This window comes from Lonchura striata, chromosome 13 (assembly GCF_046129695.1).
Source record: "Lonchura striata isolate bLonStr1 chromosome 13, bLonStr1.mat, whole genome shotgun sequence".
NCBI lineage: Eukaryota > Metazoa > Chordata > Aves > Passeriformes > Estrildidae > Lonchura > Lonchura striata.
In genome coordinates this window covers 13,015,133-13,037,126 of record NC_134615.1, presented here as the reverse complement: position 1 = coordinate 13,037,126, position 21,994 = coordinate 13,015,133, and the positions used below count along the sequence as shown (strand labels likewise).

The 21,994-nt window shown below is 36.8% G+C and overlaps 1 protein-coding gene across 1 annotated transcript in view; it reads right to left on the bottom strand.

Moving 5' to 3' along the window:
* Positions 1-21,994, bottom strand: part of FTO (FTO alpha-ketoglutarate dependent dioxygenase) — a 223,065-nt gene that overhangs the window by 181,374 nt on the left and 19,697 nt on the right. Inside the window, exon 2 of the mRNA XM_021555037.2 lies at positions 1,786-1,863. Coding sequence (XP_021410712.2) covers positions 1,786-1,863 — 78 coding nt within the window. The remainder of the gene's footprint in view (positions 1-1,785; positions 1,864-21,994) is intronic.

The window sequence follows — 21,994 nt, the reverse complement described above, 5'->3', positions numbered from 1 at the left end:
TCAGCAATAAGGACCCTTGATAAGCAAGCTGCCATGTACTTCATGAAATTATAGTCTGCACTTCAAATATTTGTGAACTACCTTGTTACAGCCCCTTTCTTGTTCCATACTGGCTTTAAACATTACAATGTTTCAGCTTATGGCTTGGGGCCCATTTCCAAAATCCTTTATCAGGAAAAACACATTGAAAGAGGATGTCAGTAGAAGTTTTGTTTGTAATGGAATTTCTTCTGTTCAGGCTGTACACTTCCATAGCCGACAGGATAAGACAGTATTTTTAGCTGCATCCTACATAACTTTTCCAACATGTTCAAATAATACTGTTTCATAAGAGGTAGGTCCTTCAAGGAATAGGGCAGGTCTGTCCAGGAAAGACAGGCTATAAAACTAAACCAAATGTGATATTTCACTCTGCTGATTTGTTGTCTTCAAGCTCTCACCCTTCTTTTCCTCTCCAGCTGTAGTCTATTTAAGCATCATGGAACTGGCAATTTCTACAGCTTTGATTCCAGTAACATTTCATAACCACCACAGACTTCAAAAGGTGTTTGTGATCCTTATGATTAGCCTATGTACTTAAAAATACCTAGCATGCACACATGCACTACATAAAAAGTATAATTCTATTCTTGCAAGAAGAATGTATTGAAAATTTATTAAGGATTGGACAGGTGTGATTTTATTGCTTATCTTGTTCCCATTGTCTTCTATATTTATGGGTTACTGACCCTGAGAAATGAGATGCCACCTTCTCTTTTCACATCAGCTCCATGAGAAGCTGAATTTACAAAGATGTGAAAAAGAAAGAAGATGCTGGGCACAGCAGCTCTTGGCAGCATTAGAGGCAGAAGAGAACAAACAGGAGGAGATGTAATAGGATGAGGTAGGAGAGAGGTCAGCTGCCCACTTCTTAAAAAAGGGAAGAGTTTCGTCATGAGCGTTAAATTTAAGACTGAAAAGAACATGTTTGGGTTTTTGTGTAAAGAAAAAAGAAATTAAAAATCCATCTGTATTATTCTTGTAGATTCCCCCAGCTCTTCCACATCTTTGAGCCATGTATCAACACAAGGCAGGCACCACTCCTGTGTCATGGAATGTCAGCATGGTCACTGGAGCCCTTCAAAAAACCAGGTTATTCCTTATGCTTTTTCTCTTACCATGATGCAATTTGATCTGATTGAACCTACCCTGAGTTCTGTAGCTGATATAGAAAGATCCAAGACAGATGTAGAAAATTCATTTATTCATTATATTTTTGCATATACTCACTTGGTTTACTACTCATGTGGCTACTGTGTCTGATCTTACTTCTGCTTGGTTTCATTTGAGGCATTCCAGTTTCCACAGTTTGTTTTGTAAGCAAAGAATTAACAATTACTTATTGGTGGAAAGTAGAATTAAGCCTGTCAAACTTTAAATTTCTTTGTTAATCTTTCCCATATTTTGCCAAACAGGAGCTATAAAGTTCTCTTCTTTAGTCATAAAAAATAAATTAAAATACTGGTGACATGCATTTTGCTTCAGCAAAGCATGAAAAATTGTAATTAACTGTTATACATTACTTGTAGTGAGGGCACACACATAAAAATAAAGAAAGTTCACCAAGTTCTCATTTGTGAACATCCCAGTTCTAGAAATCTTCTTTCACACCACCTGGAAGTGCATTATCAGCCATCAGGATACCTTATTTCATATCAGATTTCACAGTGTCTCTTTGAAGGAAGATTTATTTGTTCAGTGCAAACAGCCATTTTAGTTTAAAATTATTTAAAATAAATACGTTACCAGCTGGTGGAAATCAGCATCGGCTGGTGTCAGATATGGAAGTCTATTCTCCCCAAGTTCTTCAAGAAGCTTTTTCTTCTGTTTTGGAGGAGCAAAATTGAAACAGAAAATTACTTAAAACCCAAGATATAAACAGAGAAGTATAAAAGTAGTTGTATTTAAATGGCAAAACCAGGTGCAATTACTTCTCTTACTACCCTCAATTCTGGAAAATTAAATAAGTAAAACAAAACAAAAAAAAAAATCAGGGGAACTTCTCTGCTTAAAAAGCAGTAATTCAGTTTAGGTAGGTTTAGAGTTCATGAGTTCTTTTAGTCCCAAGTTCTTTCTTAGATATCAGTCCTTGTTACACTGATCAAAATTCATCTCAGCCTTATGTTCTTCAGACCTATGCCCACTTTATAACTACACATTAATTTCTTGTTTCCTTTCCATTTTCTTTTTTACTTCAATTTGTGCAGCCAATCAGTACAAAGCTCATCAAATGGCTCAATAACCCACTTCATTAAAACAATAAGCCCCAATGTTGGGGGTACTATAAAATATTCCCTGAAATAGTTTATGAAAGAAAATAAATGCACAATTTACTGTACCCCAAAGCCCCCACAGCCTGACAATATTTAAAATGCCATCCTCAAGACCTGCCATCCCAGAGATAGCCATAAATCCAGTCTGATGTTGGGAGTGTACGAAGAACCAGCTGCCTGTAAAAAGAGATTTCTTCTGTCCCCTTGTTCTCTTAACTCCATTTTTACTTCTGGCTTAGAATGAGAGCTTCTCCACCAATATTTAGTCAATGTGACAAAAGCCTGATGTCTCTTCAAATTGTATTTTTCAGGTTTTTATTAACCAAAATAGATTTTTTGTGTTACTATACAATTAATTGTGTTAATGATTTGACAAGTGTAAGAGATGGGTGAAATATGCCATCAGAATTTTTGGAATCAAACAATCCCGATCCTTCACACTTATCTACTCGCAGACTAATTCAACACTAACTCAGTATAAGTACAGCTTAACCACAGTGTAAAAATTATTACAGTGAAAGTTCTGGCCTAGAAAATTAATAAACTCCTTCCTCTACTACTTCTTTCTTTTAGCTTGTGAGAATTGCTTTTTACAAACTTTTATTACTAACAAATTTTTACTTACTTATAACTCAAAGATCATAAAACTGTATCTGCCATAATGCTTAAATATATAACAGGATTCAAATTCTTATTTTTATTGCAATATTTTCAACTACATAAACACTAGCACAAGAAACAACTCAATATTTTTATGTTGTAAGAGAAAGACCAGATGGAAACGAAATATTGTTTTTAAAAGAATATTAAAAGTATAATACATGGGGAAAGAGTAAGTAAAAAAAAAAGGTACGACCAACACTTTCATAAAATGAAGTTCAAAACAAGGTGAAACCAGATCTTCGCTATTCTGGCACTAGTATTTAAAAAAGGAAGGGAAAACCTTTCATGTAATTAACTAACTCCTGCATTATAGCAAACACATCAACAAGAAAAGCTGAACTATGGAGTATAACTGTGCATTCTGTGACGATGAATTCCATTTATTCAAATTTAAGCATTGAGAAAGGCGACAGGCTTAAAGTCAGGTGGAAGTGTAGAGGATTTTAAGGTTCATAGATCAGTCAAACTACAATCAGAGCAGGTGGCTCCCACTCATCTCCACACTCACCCTGTGCTGAGCACCAATTCTTAACAAGCCTGAGAAGAGCAGCACTGACATTTCTGAACTAGTGGTGTAATTTCTTTATGTCCTCAGTTTTCTTTGGGGACAGGTTGATGGGATGTTGACATGAAGTCATTGGTGAAACCCAGCATATTGTAACTTCAGATTAAGTTAGCAGAAAATGACACACTGATTTCCTGCATTTTCTAAAACAATTTCACTCCTCCATTACCAAAAGCTTGCCAGAATTTTATTACATGAAATCGCCAAAAACATTAGACTGGCTTTGTTATCTGTGAGATAAACCATATTAAACTGCAGGGAAAGAAATAAAATATTTAAACATGGACTCACATCTCTGGGAAGAAAAAAAAAGCGGGAAGCAGAGAGATTCTGACAATTTCTTTGTCAAGTATCAGGCTCTTGGCAAAAAGCACACAACATTAAAATGCACTCCTGTGTATAGGTGTAGTAGTTCACATTTGATTGTCAGATCTGGCTAAGTGCCGCTCTTCAGCTTGATGTGCAGACTAATACACACAGCTGGGTGGTAGAACATGCTGCTCATCTCTTATGCAAGAAGCTGTCACACAGATGTCAAAAACATCAAGCTGCTCACAGATACCTCCAAAAAGTTAATAAAAAAAAAAAAGAAAACAGAGTATCTGGCGCTAGACCAGCTGGCTGATGTGAAAGTCTAAGCAGTGTTACATAAGAATTGTTTATTGGTTCTCTAAACCAATAACCCCCTCAAAAACTAAAAAAATGCCTTCACTTGAAGGTTTCAGTCTTTTGAAAAAATGTTTTTCTAAATCTGATTTTTAAATTTAAAAAATTGTCAACAGCATAACAGTTTATTTAGATGTCAAGATTGTGTTTTCTATGTTTTAAAAAGCAGCATCATTTTTACTCAGACATTAGTGATGCCAACATATGAAAGACAATCTGATATGCACCATCCTCATCATCACGCACTGCGCTGCTTTAGAAACTTTATTAAGTGCTCATCTTGGACCTTCAGAAAGGCAAAAACCTCTGTAAATACTTATTTTTTGGGCTGCTGTGAGTGTTACTGGAGCTATTTAAGTGACTCTGCAATGAAGATCAGAAACACAAATGCCCATTTTTAACTGTACAATGAAATTCTGCAGACATTATACTCTGCTCATTCATTAATAATAAATAAGATCATTAATGAGACAGTTATAAAATTCAGCAAGTGGAATATCAATAATTGGAATCTCTCAATCACTATACATACATTTATTTATTTTTCCTAGCAAGAGAAGTGGTGCCTTGTATGTCACAGAGCAACCGAAGTAACAGAAACACAGCAAAGAGGTGAGGGTGCAGAAAGGATGGTGTAGCAACTTTGGAGCATCATTTCCACTACCAGCCTACAACAGCCCCTCTGCCTCAACTCCTTTCCTCTGAAGTTCTTAAAACATCACTGATTTTTTCATCTTAAAAAGTTTGCTAACTGTCTGCTGAAGTTTTTACACTTCTGAGACTACCTGGGACCAGAACTAGTAAAACACTTTATTTTTTTTATTTTCTTTTTAATACAACCCGATGTTTTTGCAGAAATTTCAGGCATAGATCATAAAAAAAAGCCACTATTCAAAGCATAAGAATGTATCACTTCCTTCTCCAACAGTTTTTCCCAATAGACCTTTGTTTTCCAAAAGGTTACCAGGTTTAGAATGCCTGAGAATGCCTATTGTCATGAAAGAAAGATCTGAATCACAGTTCAGATGTAAACCTTTGGTTTCTCAAAAATCTCTCCTTCCTCTTACCTTTTTTACCTACATAAGAATGTCCATTAGGGCCTGTGTTTCCCTTCCATTCATTTTTTTTTAATCAACTCTAATAAAACATGGATTTCTTTCAAATCTTGCATGAACCAAAGGGCTAGTAATCTGAAATGCTTAATACACAATTTTATAAAGAAGGAAGATTAAGGATATAGCAAAAATTTTGTGGCACAGTACTAAGACCCCATCAAGAAAAAAAGCCATAATTTTACAGGAACTTCCAAAACATTACCTCCTAAGAGACTTTCACATGTTAGGGGTTTTTATAAAAAGTAAAATTGGGATAGTTTCTTAAGGAAGGAATGTGATTTTGAAGTTGACATTTGTTTAAACTACAAAGCTTTCCAAGTGTTAGCTATTAAAACTTCATAGCTACCAAGATCATTCAAATGGTTCACTAAAACAAGTTATGTCAGAAATGAACCTACAGTAAAAAAATACATCCTAAATGTACTATTACAGCTTTTATTTCTCCATTATCATTATATTAGATTTCAGATTTTTTTTTCTTCAAATTATTTCTGTAAACTCTACTCATCAAAAGGACTGGCCAATTTTACAGCACCATTTACTGACATGAAAATGTTATATTGACAGTCTATTCTTCATTACATTGAAGACTTACCAAAAACCTTGTCTGTGCCACATTCTACAAATACTGGTAGACATATGACCATACTGTATCACTCTGAGTACTACAAGCTGCCCTCCTTGCCCCCCTAATATAAATCAAAAACATTTTCATATTAAGGGCAAAAAAATGTACTTTTATCACTATTATTATTCTATATAAGCTCATATTAAAAATATCTATGACAGTCTAGCAATACTTCATGCCCCATATATCCACTTGTTAATTATACTACAATAAATTATACTTGTTATTTAATATAACCACAGTGAATCCTGTTCTTCTACTGAACAAACAGGTCCAGCTATAGAAGTAACAAAATGCAGTTCAAGTGACCTGGGCATGAAAAAAATTACGTAATGAACAATCCACTGCCATGCAAAGACCTCAAGTCTTACATCAGCATCTGTGAATAGCTGTCACAAAGACTGTTTGATATTCTCTGCTGCAAAGGTACTGTTTGGCTTTGCTTACTAATTTCAACCTCTCTTACCCTTTCTCATAAATCAACAAGCCAGGTTTTGGTTCACACACACAGAGACCAGTCATGCATATGCACAACACACTCAACTGATGTAACTGAACTAAGAGTTAATTTATGCATTGAAGCAGCTTAGCAATGTGTGAAAAATGTCTGCTGCCAGTATCCCCTCTTTCCCCATCTTGAAGTGTTAAAGGTCCCTTAATTGTTGTTTTAACCTACAGGAACATTGTTCCTTTGGCCAGTGGCTGTTAATGGAACAGAACCAGCAATTTCCTTACCTAGCTGAGTGTAGATTTGTCACACATGGATTAGCACTGTAAGCAATCATAATAAAAATGCAAAGTAATAAATAGTTCAAACACAGACACTTTGGGTTGACAAAATGTCCCTAAGGCTCCTCTGTATAATTCTGAATAAACTTCTACTTCTTCTACCATCACTGCAAGCCTCTTGATATCATCCACATCTTGGTCCCTCCTAGCATTTGTGCATCCTCCTGCAGCGGGTACCAGTTAGTAAATGGGTCAGCTCTATGTATTAGGTGGAAAGTAAGAAATTCAAAATTTGAAATTTTCAAATTTTAAGCAGATCTCCAGTTGTTCTTTGTTTCTTCTTATATATGTGGCACAAAATCACACATGTACTTAAAAAAACACATTTAAGACAGTGTTTAGTTCAACATGGCTGTGAATCTTTATGAATAGGTAAGGACACTGAGGCATGTGTGAATGTCATTCTTTGCATAGTTTCTAAAAGACAGACAATAGATTCTGAGACCAGATTTCTTAATCTAGCAATTCTTAACCAGCTCATCTCCAAAGAATCAGCAGATAGAAACCTTAGTGACTGTTACCAATAACTGATTCTGCATTATTTAGCAAAAACACCCCTACACACCCAGTCCCAAGAAACCAAGGGGGTTTGACCAGCTGTGAAATACTAATCAACAGTATCTGACAAACAAAAGGTTCAATAAAGACAGATAAAAACTGTAAAAAGAGCTAATGCTGCAACAATGATACATTTGGTGTTGCTGTTCTTCTAATGTTCTAATGACATGAAGATATTTATGGTTCCTAACTTCCATGGAAATCTATTACCAGGACACATGGCACTAGATCTCTGTAGCCTTAGAAGCTGCATATTCTGTTCAAGAATGGAAAATAATGCTGACATTATGACTTATATCTGAAGGCCTCAAGGAAATGGAAAGAAACATTAGGAATCTCTACCTTATTTTGGGGAATACTGCATATCTGCAAGGTGGAATTGTCTAAACCTCACTGGGATTCATTATCTAATTAATGTAGCAAAGAGTAAACACACTGACCAAGAACGACAGAACACACCAAGGACCTGCAGACTGAAACCCAAGAGCTGACAGCTTGAAATGCAGATTCAGAATCTTTGCAACAGGCTCATAACTTCTGTAAATATAGACAAAGAACTTTCCAACACAAACACTGGCAGGTCACACTAACACAGTTTTTCAGAACTACCAAACACTGGCAAGTCACACTACTACAGTTTTTCAGAAACTAACTTCAGTATTTCAGACTAGCAAAATCAAAGATAAAATAAATTTTCTTGCAGCTTTTCATCATTTCCAGAGAATAACAAGCCTGGCAGGATTGCTGATCTCTATATATATTAAAAAGTAATGGGAGAAGCAACCAATATTTAATAAGAACAAATTAAAAAGGGGGGGGGGGAATTCCAAGTGTTAAAATATCATCTAGAAAGTAAAGCAGTCAAAAGTGAAGTAAACAGAATATGAAAAAAATAGATATTTCCTTAAATACTTCAGCTCAGCATCAACTGCAGCTTCTAAGCTGCCCTTGGTGACACTGCAGAAGATAGTGTTAATGTAGAAAGAGCAGGTGTTAAGTGCAAATGCATGTGCCATGCAATTGGCTACAAGGAAGATCAATAAGGAGCTAGAGCATTAAATTTCACATACTGTAACTGTCATGCCCATTACACAGTATTTGAACATCTTTGCAGGCCATTACAAAATTGTTGATTCTTGGTATTTTTTACAGAATCAAATTATTTTCCGGAGTTTTATTAGCACAATAAGCACTTTGAAAGTCTAAAAGCACTTACAAACTTGGTGAAATCTGAAGGCCTTTACAGCCTTCCAAGACATCATTTGTACATATTTGCAGAATGCATAACTGTATTCTTCACTGTAGAATGAAAAGACAGGAAGATGGTTTAAAGCCTCACAGATAAAAGGAAATGTATTCCTGGAACACTTTTGTTTTCTGTTAGTCACATTTCACCAGACACAAAGATGATACATTTTAAAGGAGACATTTACAAGATAATTCTTGAGAGTATGTGCCACAATTAACAAAATCACTGCCAAAAAATGCACCAAAGAAAGGGCTATGCCAGTCCCCTGGGCTCGTGCTTCTTTCCTCTGCTCTTCTATCTTTGTGTTTTGCTCTTTTCAAGGACATGATAAATTCAAATTTTCCTTCCAACATTTCCCACTGGAGGAGGCCTTGAACAGAATTCTTTGTGGAATTCTTTGTGGAATTCTTCCTCCTCTCCCCAAAACAAAGGGAACCATCATTGATGTGTAATCATGGTTACAATAATTCACTCTCATCATCTTTCCAAAACAGCACAACTGAGAAGTCAGTTTTGAAGACACAAAGGAAAACAATGTTAATACAGTTGCATCACTTAACAACGTATTTTAAGGGATATAAAAATTAGAGATCACATTATACACATAAATTTAACATAATAAAATTTGTATGAGTCTATTCAGTGAGGTGCAGTGCAATTTGTAACATTTTACACAACTGGACTAAAGAATCCTTGAGGCTTTCTTCCAACCTGGTATTTTATGATTCTAAAAGTGATCTGTGTAACAAATGCACAGACACTGGTTTGTATTTATGACATACTAATTTCCTAACTTTGAATGCACTACACCATCAGTTAAATGATGGAAACATTCACTAAGAAAACCTAACTACTACAGTTGCTGACTCAACTTCATAATAAGACAACTATTCATGAAATTCTGTTGGATTGAATTTTGGCATATAAATTAAAGAAAGATATTGCTATACGGTTCACTGAAAAAAAGAGGTTCTTTTTTACAACAAAAGTCATTTAAAGAAACACCTCACAGTGAACAATTCAGACTTGCTTGATTTTGAAGCTTGAAGGCTTTGCTTTGTTCACAGTCTCCGAAGTAAGCCACATGGGGAACAGAAAGTTAACATCTAAATGTTGAGTTGGCAGTCAACAATTAGCAAAATTCATGGTCTGAAATGTTGGACAAGTTCAGACCAGAAACAGAGAGCACAATTGAAAAGAAAGAATAATTAGGCATTGGAGGAGACACCTCTGTGAAACCTGTATTCTCCTTCATAGGAATTTTTTCTTATATCAAGTTTGGAAGTTTTTCTAAATGAGTGGTTCCCAAACTGTTTAGACCATCAGACTTCAAAGAATTACACATATTTCTTTAAGAAGTTCTGCACATACAGCCTAACCAAATAAAGTGCAGACAGCAGAGCCACACTGACTGAAAGCTCCATGCATCTCATTCCACAGTTTGGTATTGATTTATCACTTTGCCAGCCACCAGTGGTCGGTGAACCAGGAGACCTTGGTGTTAGAAATTCTCTTCTGTCTCAAAATCCAAAAAATCAGGAGTTAGTTAGGATCTGTATTTCACGGTACTGAGAACATTTACAGTATTATCACAAAGTTAAAGAACCACAGCTAAAAGAAAGGCTACTCATATTTTATTTCTTAAGCCACTTTTGAACAACATGAATAATGTTAGGTTATACTAAGAGGTAAAATACAAGAGAACACTGATGTGCTATGAAAGAAGTAAATCTCTGTGAAGCCATGTACTTTGTGCCAAATTCAGGCAAATTTCATAATGCAAATCAACATTTTGCTTAAGAATACATTTGTTGAACAAACTTAAGAACTCCAACATTTTCAGATAGTGCTGTTTTAATAAAGCTATTCTGACTTATGAAAAGGCTAATACTTAATTTTCAGTTTTCATTTCTATTATTTGCATATACAGACCTTATTTCTCATTAACTTTTCCCTTCACTTGCAATGTTCAGGTATAATTTTTGCAGAGCAGCACTACTCAAAATGGAAATGCACAAAAGTTATTTCTTAAGCCTTCCTTGTACATTTGTTCAAGGAAAACTCTTGCCTGTCCTTTCTTCCCCTACACTTACATTCTCAACTGGTTTTAGATTCTAAATAGTTGTGCTGCTACCTCTGCATTTTGAGAATGTGAAGCAGTACAGCAATAACAAATCTTTTCAAAGTCATCTCTTCCATTTTCCATTATATTCTCAAATACAAGCTGGATTTCTGAAGGTGAAAAAGAGAGAGGCTAGTACACAGAGGACCATTCCAGATTTCAACCATTTCAACTCTCCTTTTCCCTACTTGCTCCCTTCTGCTGACAAAATATCCTAGACTTACACTACTGCATGTTTCTTCTGCCAAATTTAATAAATAAACAATTCCTACCAAGAGCACTAACTCACTCTAGAATAGCTTGGATTGGTTGTATAAACAAAGGAAGAAGAGGGGCAGCCATACTGATCCACAACACACTAAAGCTGTAGCAGGCTGATAGGAAAATGCAGACATGTTTAATAAACTGTGTGGTGACAATCAAAATTGAATCCATTAAATGACCCAGTAAAGAAAAAGCACCAAATAACTTCTGATTGTGTTTTTAAGTAAATATCTGTATATAGTATATAAGAACATTATCAAAAACCCACAGTAAATTAATACAAGTGAAGGAACAGTGATAAAACATAAAAATCTTTCATATAAAGAGATACAAGCACACAAGAAATAGTCCTAATGTGGACGTACCACTTGACAAAGAGAAGGATTGTTCTGAAGTATCATAAAATTAAAGTCACACAGGAAAGTCTCCATCCAACTGAAAATACTGCAGACACCTTAAAATCTAAACTCTCTTGCTTACTTAAGAGTATATGCCAAAGATGACAATAAATAAATTTCACTTCCTTCAGAATGTCTACAAGGAGTGGAGTCAACCATTTTATAATTTGATACAGTGGTTTTGTATGTTGGAGTACTCTCAACCTGAAATTTAAAAATCTAGGCCACCCTTTCTGACACGTAGCCTGCATGTCTGTGTTAAAACCATCTGAGTGACAGCAGCTCAGTTGCATTAATAAGGGAGGCTGAGGGCAAGGAATTGACATTAAAAGAAAGCTGCCAGACCCACCTTTGTTCTTATTTGCTGGCTTAACATGCTGTATTATTTCCCCTTCTACAATGGAATTTCTTCAGCAGTAACTAGAATTCAAGAAGGGCTGAATGAAAAAAAAAATAACAATGTAGGATTTTAACAAAATATTCAAAGGGAGGATTTTAAAATTAAATAGCAGACAACTGCGAGAGCTTATGACCCACATTTGGTACTACACATGCTGCAATTCCCAACTAAACTAGTGACAAAGGCTTGATAGTCTGTGCAGAGCTGAACTTCCATGTGAAATATGCCTCAAACCACTGTTAGTTGAGCTAATTCATTATATAAGAATTCCACTAAATTTTTACTTAGGAGTTTAGCTGAAAAAAGACTGCAGTTAATCATTTTGGGAACCTTTAACTATATCAGGCCCTGCATTTGGAAAGAACCATGATGAGGATCCCTACCCAGAGCATTTATTCAGGAACCTTTTCTCTTTATTTCCATCATAAGTATTTTAAGCAAAACAATTTCCAGCTAGGAAAGTACCAAAAAAAAATCCAAGTACTATTTAACTCAGAATTCCTACCTTTATTTTCATACCAGGCAGATGAACTTTGAGCATCACAGCAGCAGAGAGATCACCTTTAACATGTATATGGGAACTGTTCCTCTAGAAAAAAGTCCAGGGATGTGTGCCAGACCTCATGAAGCACTAGAACAGGCTCCTGAAGCCTGCCATCGCTAAAAAATACTGTACTATACTTTCTGTAGCTCCTCATTCCATTCCTCTTTTTTTGTTCTTTAAGTTGACAAGTTAAGTGTTTCGTGTTTACAAGTTTTCAATAGCCTATTACAAAAAGACCCGAATTTGTTTGCATTAGACACCACGGGGATTAAAAAGGAGTTAATATATATCTATTCAGAACTATTGTGCAGAAAATGCTGTGTTGTACAGGGCTTAGGCTGTGACCCGCTTAACTTTAGTCATAGAATGCACAATCCATCACGTACAAAAACACAGAGGAAAATGTGAGGTGTTGGTAAGTACCGCTGTTAGCGAGAATTTCTGCTAATTATTACACCAAATAAGCACAGCCAACAGGCCAGAGCTGTGAGAGGGCATGTTCCAGGGCATTAAATGGCTGCTGGGCCGGAGATGAATACATTACACCGCGCCCTTTGCCAATAAAACAATTTCAGACGAATACATTACACCGCGCCCTCCGCCCATCGAACCATTTCCCGAGCGCGGCCCCGAGCGCGGGCGGTGCTGCAGCGCCCCCTGGCGGCGCGCAGCGCGGGACTGGAGCGCCCCGCGCCCGATACAGCGGGGCCATGGGGACACACACGCTTCTTGCTGTACACCGCCAACAAACATGTTCTGTTTGAGCGCACGGCCCAAAGCCGGCCGCCCAAAGCCGGCCCGGGGCCGAACGCAGGACAGGAGCGCCCCCCGCGCCAGGGAAAGCCCGATACAGCGGGGCCATGGGGACACACACGCTTCTTGCTGTACGCCTCCAACAAACATGTTCTGTTTGAGCGCACGGCCCAAAGCCGGCCGCCCAAAGCCGGCCCGGGGCCGAACGCAGGACAGGAGCGCCCCCCGCGCCAGGGAAAGCCCGATACAGCGGGGCCATGGGGACACACACGCTTCTTGCTGTACGCCTCCAACACACGCGCCCTTAGCTGGTAACGCTTTACGCGCCGTTTTCTTATAGCCGGCTTTTACACTCCAAGCTAGTGTATCTTAAAGTCTACTATGCACAGTTTTTGCCACTGATTTCAGGAAAATATTTAATTTGGCCGGTCCGGCCCGCGCTCCGTGGGACAGGAGCGCCCCTCCGTGCCAGGGAAAACCCGACACAGCGGGTCACGGGGAGACTCTTCTTGCTGTATGCCTCCAGCACACGGGTCCTTAAATAGCTGGAAACGCTTTACACACCTTTTTCTTATAGCCGGCTTTTACACTCCAAGCCAGTGTATCTTAAGGCCTATACTATGCACTGTAAGCTTTGGACAATTTTAGCCATTTATTTCAGGAAAATAATTTCTATTTGGGGGGACAGCCCAAAGGTGGTCCGGCCTCGGGCCCCCGGCGCAGGACAGGAGCGCCGTCCGCCCGGGCAAAGCCCGATACAGCGGGGCCATGGGGACAGTTCCTGCTGTACACCTCCAACACACGGGTCCTTAAATAGCTGGAAACGCTTTACACCCCGTTTTATTATAGCCCGCTCTTACAGTCCAAGCCAGTGTATCTTAAAGCCTATACTATGCTCTGTAAGCTTTGGGCAGTTTTTGTCACTGATTTCAGAAAAATATTAACTATTTTTTTTTATACCCCCCTCTGTTTTGAATGGACTCTTGTCACTACTGCTTTTATCTGGACTGCTTTCACAGCTTAATAAAGTGTGAGCCTGAAAACTTGCATTTTCTTCCTTTCCTTCCTTGCATGTTGACACAATGCCATCATATTTATTGTCACTGCAATGGAGTTAAAGCCATCCCCCATCTCTGTTACCCTGATTCTATTCTGCTGATCAGTGTTGTAGCTCAATGTTGAAGTTTATATAAACAAAGTAAACTTTGCCGCACAACCTTGCTCATGAAAAGCCATTAAGAGGTTAAAATACATCTCATTATGAATATAATGTGTGAATACCAGCACAACTGTCTACCAAGTAAAAATATTCACTTACACACTTAGATCAAGTTAAAAGCATAGATTGCAAAAAAGGATGCTAGTACATCCCTGCCATTAGTCTCTACATTTTTATTTCACAACATTTTTACAGGAAAAGGCAAGAAGATGTCTATGTTATCTAGCCATTTAGCACACAGCATTTATTTATGGACACTCTATATATATTGATGAATAAGTTAAAAATGCTACATCTGAAACCCCACATCTATCATCATGAAATGAATAGCAATATATTAATACTTTATAGTACTAATTTCAGCAGAAAATCACCCCCAACCAAGCTGCTTCCTATTACTGACATTAAATTGCCATGACTCAAATATTATGACTCCCAATTTCATGTGCTTCATTAAACTAAGCAAAAATAATGTACCTTAGTGTATGTAGAATTGCATACTACAAAAAAGGAGAAAAAAAAATCCACACCAGGCAGACTTGCTGTTACAGGAGGACACTAAATGTCTGTTCTGATTGAAATATGGCTTGTATCACAAGGTGCTTAGAATTTGCTTTAAAAATAATTTCTCCTCATTCTGAATCCACAAGAAGTGTGAGGGGGGAGAACGAAGAGAAGGAATAACAGCTTTTAAAACATGCTCATGAAAACATTATTCAGGCTGCAACAGACTGACAGTTAGAGTTTGTCTAATTTAATTTCCCCACCAAAAACTCAGTGAAATGGAAATACAGCAAAGTTTTGTATGTTCTCAGGTCCTGATCATTGCATGGTCTAGACCTTGGGGGTTATATAATGAACACAGAATCTTATTCAGTTATGTATCTGCATAAGAAAACCCTGAAATTATGTGTGATGAAAGAAGTTTCTGAAGCTAGCATTCTCATTTTGATGGTTAGATTAGCACAATATGACCACATGGACTAATGTTTCCATTGTATTAGGCATACAGTTATGATGTGAAGTGCATAAATACTGCTAAAAAGCCCATACAAATCCAAATTTCATACTAAAAGCCCTTAGAAAATCCAAATGGGAGAAGCTTCACTCAGCGAGTGGTCAGCACACTGTAACTCTAAGTTTGGAAACCTTTACTGTAAATACACTTTAAGTATTTGAATCTGTACACTGCTTTAGGACCTAAACTGCTGCCACAAGAATCAACATTGTCCCTACTTGAAATACAAAGTTAAAAAAGGAAGATAAACTTGGTCCTTACGTGTCATACAGAATTCTGCTCATGGATTCTCAAACTGCTCTTCCAGATTCAAAGAAAGTGCTTGTACTTTCTGAAGTACTTTCACTGCTCTGACACCTTAAAAAACTCAAATGAGCAGACAGGAGGGAAGATGTGCTGATATAAAGCAATGAAAAATGGTGAGGAATTGTAGAGACCACAATGCAAAGAAGGAAGCATTCACAGCAAAAAGCCAAGTGTAACCCCGTTTACCACAGCAATGAACAAAAATGTCCAAGTCTGATGGTCAGCAAAGTATTATTGTTCAAGCTTTTAAGAGTCTGTTTAATTGTTTTTACAAAAATACTTCCTTGTTTCTAACTCAGAGGCTGTGTTAGACAGAAAAAGGATTTAAACTAGAATAACTCCTGATCAGTACATTTTAAGTTTTAGCCCAAAAAGATTCCAAACTAGTAGTTGCCTTGAAAAACACACATGGATCATCTGCTCCAAAACAGGTTTCTTACAGATCATGAGATAAGCTGCCCCCTGAAAGCCAGGGTCACGCTCCTGTACCAGATTCCAGATTCAGTCTGAAATTTAAACGCTGAACAATTTCCAATAAACAAACAGGAATATGGTTCAAGTTTTAGACAGTGAAATGACCCCAGATGGGTTTATCTTCAGTGCAGTCTCCACTCAAAACATCTCAACTCACATCCACTGGCATCAAGTTATCAACATTCTAGCTCTGTAACCCACATCGATTTTACAGCCACAGAGGAATGCTCCTCAGAACAGCGATCACCTGCAAAAGTTTCTCCCCCAAAGAAAAACTCCTCCAAGAAGAGAACACAGCACATTCAATTTCTGTCACATTCCTTTTGCAAAGCATATAGTTCACATATTTGCAGGAATATAACATTTTTCCCTCTTGCAATATACCAGCCATTTCCTCCAAAGGATCAAGATTCTTTCCTTAAAAGATAGAAAAATGTTTTTGCCCTTATACCTCAAGAAATGTTTGACTGACCAAAACTCAACTGGTCATATGTCTTAGATATTCCAGATATTCAGTTATTTATTCAGTTATTCATATTCTCAAATGATGCAGACTACTCATGGACATTGACTGGATACCCGTGCCAAAGCCACTGCTAATAAAGGAATTGCCAAGAATCTTTTCAACAACAAGTTTCCCTTATCCACTTCCAAAGAATTATCTTTGCTGTAAAATATCGAAACAAAACAAAAACCAATCTTACTGCTAATTTACAGCAACACATTCTAGAATTGTAGTCTATGTTCTCTTTTGCTGTGACAAGAAAATGAATATATCAAAAAGTGGCTTGATAGCACTCAATTTTAGTTCATTTTCAATATTAATTTGTTTTAATTACATGATATGACAGATCATTAAATGCAAGCAGGCTCATCATAGTAATACAAGCTTCATACACTATTTTAAACAATTCAATTTACTGTCACCATTGTTTTATTTCTTTCCTATAAGTGAAGGGTTTTTGAACTGCATTTAGAAGGAAAAAAAAAACCTCTAAGAAAATTCATATGCTTCTCAGTATAAAAATTGTCATACTATGCTTCTGATAAAGTATTTTCCCTTTAAAATTATGTGTGAATCAACCATTACATATTTTAACAAGTCCAGTGCATGGAATACCAACTATTCTACAATCATAATTTGCAAGTTCTCTCAAAAAACAAAACAAGGGCACATAAGCAAATATCTGCACTTCAAGAACTCCAGAATCAATAAAATGGATTTACTCCCATGAAACTGCTCAGCAGTGGAGAGGGCAGGAGGACTCTTTGCTTTCATCAACTCTTTCAGGCACAGCCACAGTACAACATTCTTTAGGACACAGTTCTCCAGACAGCCCCTGTGTTGGAAACTTCAATGAAAAACTGAGGTAAGGCAAAGTAGAGTCAATCTGAGCTTTTGGTAACAGGTTAAAATCTACTGTGGTGAATATTAACCATTTAGTTATTATCCAATTATCAATTCTTATTTCAAACTCAGTAATTGTTTTTGCATTATGGTAGGTATGGAGTGATTGGAGTGATATTGGCACCTGGAGATCACACCAATAAAGTCTTGAAAAATATCCTGTATGACAGTAGATCATATATCTGTCTTACAGAGAAACACTGCTAGTTATTAACAAAAAGTTGTCCTATAGAAAGGTGTACTATCTCACACTGGGTTTACCCACCTTACTGCAGAGACAGTCTCTTTTCTGCTGTCAAAATGTTTTTGCTGTATATAAATATTTAATGTTATTACCATCATTCACTCAGTGCTCATATTGTCTGTTCAAGCATCTATTACTGTCTGCTAGATACACTTGAGGATAACACTTTTCATGTCTGCTGCTCAATCACATGCAGGCCCCACTTCTCAAAGATTCTTCAAAGTTCCATAATTTATTAAACACAGCACAAAGGCCTGTATCGTTTGCAGGATTTTATTTCTGCAAATGTAAGCACCAAATGCACTCAAAATGCTACAGCAGTTTGTACCACACCAGGACTGAACTTTTATCCAGGGTTCTATGAGCAATTGAAATCACAGAAAGAAATTCTACATTTCCTGAACTCTCAGGTAAGAACTCTAGATCTTAACAGAAAGATACTGAATGCATTTTAGTTCATTTAGTTCTCTGAAAGGAAATAAACATCAGTGGTCAGGTCCACACCTAGTTGTAGTTGCATTCAGCACAATTTTTGTATTTACCTAAATTCATAGCCCTGCATGTAATATATATCACATATGTAACAGAAGATTTTATAATCAGTATTAACCTTTGCTATACCTTCCAGTAAAATATGTTAGAAATCAGCTTTATAAGTCACAGAAGACCTGTTGAGATAGACAAGAAGAATCACCAGAGTCTTCAAGCAGGACAGTCTTGCTAGCAAGTTGTTTGTTTCAAAATATTTTTTAATTTGATTTTTGTTTGTTTATTTTGTTAAACAACAGTAAGCATCACAAAGAGACGATCCTAAAAAGTACAAGACTACACAATTATTCCTTCTATCCCAGTGGACCCTGACACTTTATATGACAAGATCTGTTCATCAATGAGGCTAAAATGAAATGAAAATGTTGGATTCAAAAGATCTGCCTTTCAGTTACCATCCTTAATGTAAATTAGGGTTAAATGTGAATAAAATAAATATTTAATCACTTCAAAAACTTCTATTCCTTTCTTCTCTTTAAACACTAAAACTTAATTATAAAATAATGTAAAACAAGTGTAAATTTAAAAGAATCATTTTGAAGATTTGCATTAATAGTTCAAGACCTATTGACACAGATGAAAAGAAGGGGAATCCCAACATTGTTGCTTTAAAGCACAGTGTGATTCTATTCCCTGCCAAGAGACAGCAGGAGCCCAGGCACAGGGGAGTGCTGGGGTAGGGAAGAAGGGAGAGAATGGGATGGAGAGGCATTGCAGGAGCAGCACAGCAATGCTGACCTCTGCCAAAAAGCAAAGTGCAGCTACAGGAGGGAGGAGTGCTGGGGAGAAGGGAAAGAAACCCAGTGTTCAAACTGCTACATCATAGATTGCCTCACATATCATCATGGAATAAAAAGTTCCTATCACACAGAGGCATAATCCAGCATTTAGTTATGATGCAGCATGATACACAGAAAACAATCCAAAATTGGGGGGAAAAAAGCTTCTGACATCAGCACAAAACCTCTTCAAAGTATTGCAGCTCTAATGCAATCTGACCTGCAGCCGTCCTAAACTTTCATTCACAAGGTGAATCCTATGAGCCTTATGGTTTTTCATAGTGGCTACTGTCACACAGCCTATATATACAGTTAAAAAAAAAGACACAAAAGCTCAGACTTTGATAATCTGTATCTCCATGAAAGATAATTTGGCTGTAAAGAACCAAATAGGCTCATTCCACCACTCTTCTCTATGCAAACCTTGAACTAAACTCAGGTTAGAAGTTGTTTTCACAAAAAGTAATGAAACTTAAAATCCCTGATGTGTTTCCCATTCCTTTCTTGAACAGAACTGAAGCACTTTGTCACTTGCAAACAACACAGATAAATGAAAGACGAGAATGAGATTTATGGCAAGCACCAGTCACACAGGGTAAGTATTTGAACGCTTAAAACCCAAATCCAAGAACTTCTTTCAAAGCTTTTGACTACTCTGAGTTGACAACTTTACCTTCATTGCTTACACCCTAAAACTTCCCCAGGTACCTGCTAAACTTCATTTGACTGGAATTTTCTTAAAGTTTTAACCTATCTCAAAAAATTTTCAGCTTCTATGAGAAAGTATATGTTTCATAAAATTGGTTATGTAAGTCACTTAATGAATTCTAATATTAACACCATTCAACAAAAATACAGCAGGTCATTTTTAAAGCATATCATTAATGGACACTACTGCTCAATCTCATGAACATAAGGCAACTTTGCCTTCTAAAGGGAAAACTCAAACCCAGTTGGGTATTATGGTTAACTATTCCAAATACAGACAAGTTCTCCCTGGAACAAGCACAGGTGATAATTTCATTTCTGTCCCACTCAAGTCAAAGATATGAGAGAGAGAGATGTTTTTAGCAGACAGCATCAAAATAAGAGGAAATTGATTATTTGCAAAGTATTCTTCTCAGTACAAAGAACCCACCATTCTGCCAAAATTATAAAGGCTTATTAAACTTGAGCATCACATTGCTGGTACTTTGTTAAATCATTTTTCCTAGCTATTAAACTTCTGTTAGTTGAACTTTAAATAAAATAAAATGGTCTTATTTCCCCCTCAAATAGTTTTCTCACTCCATTCTGCAATCATTTTCTTTACATGGACTTTGTTGACTGTACTCTACCACACAGCATTTTAAAACCTGAATCCCAATCAGAGCTACTCTCATTAAAAATGTGACCTTTCACCTTCAATGAAGCACTGCTAACATAAATTACATTTTTTTGTAGCCCAAAGGTGATAGAGATGAGAGCAGGATAAACAAGGTATAATGCAAAAGCCAGTTGGGCCAGCCTTTCCTTACAGCCCTTTCAAAAGTTATTAATCTCCCTTGTAGTCAGTAGGCTGCAAATAACTACTTCTTCTAACTTACACTGTACTTAAAAGTAGCCATAAGGACAGGTCATGCAAGATGCAAATAATTCTTGGTCCTCATAAAACCACTTCAGTTCATATTAGGAGAACATCCTGGTATGCTATTTTGAATCTCACTAATCAGAGGAAATTCAACAAAAACAATCTGACCAATTAATTCATATCTGACCCAGATATGAATTAATTATGTTGAGTTTAAAGCAGTCATAAAATAGTTCTTTAGATTTTAAAATGTGAATACAAAATGCTATTCATCAAGTTCAGCTTAATTTGTGTTTCAAGTCAGGGTCCACCTTAAAAATAACAGAAGAAAAAAGAAAAGTAGACATTACTATATCTCAAAGAACATGGCACAAGCCAAGTACAAGCCAGTCCTTAAGAAATACCATGACAGATTTTAGTAGCAGGCAACAATGACTTTGTCTACCTGGATCCTTCTTTTGGTACTTCATGGCCAATTACAGTAAAAGTTGCTCAACAGGATACACACATAAGAAAATTCCTGTCACAGAGCAGATGCAAATTTAATTACTTTAAGTTAAACCTTCCATCTTGTCTAGAGGTCCTTCAAAAATGCAACTGTAAACAAGCACTACATTGCAATCAGGTGTCAAGGGCTTATTTGATCTCTTACAAAATATGTCACAAATCACTGGCAGAAAGTGGGTCGAGAGGGAGAACAAAGGAAAAAACTGTCAATGGACTAGGTAGCTCATGTGAGCGTGCCTATTAGTGCACTGGATCTTTCTGCTCCTGTCTAATGCTGTCCATATAAAACCTTCTTAGTTTGACAGTGTTCTGTTATCCTGCATTTGATGTAATTTTTCTGTAGTAAGCAAAAAAGAAAAAAAAAATCTGTGAAAAGAACTGATAGAGTAACCAGAGAAAACATTGAAGATATCAAAATTATTTATTCTGCTAAAATATCAATTTTGTGCTAGTCTTCATGTGTGATATGTTAGAGAACTTCTAGAAAGCTCTGCACTTTTGAGAAAATAATCACATAAAAGCTGGAAGTAAATTACTTTACATTGCAATAGGATTACAGATGGCTCCAAATAAGTAACACATAAGACATTCATTTAAGGAAGAAAGTCACAGCTTTGTACAACTGCCCAGAAGAAAAGCATCTGTATGCTGTGCATATTTTACCTTCTCTGAAACACCAAGTATTTTTGGGGAACTAGAGTTCAAATCCCAGACAGCTCTCTGCAGTCCTCTGGTGGTCCTGAAATGCTGGCAGGTCACTGCTCATGAATCCCTGCTCTATAACATAGCTCAGAACGGAGAGTCTTTAAATGGCAAAGTATTGGTAACATTAAAGAATTTATGGATACACAGCTATGAGGACATAAGTCTTATGGTAGGAAGACTTGCTAGGTA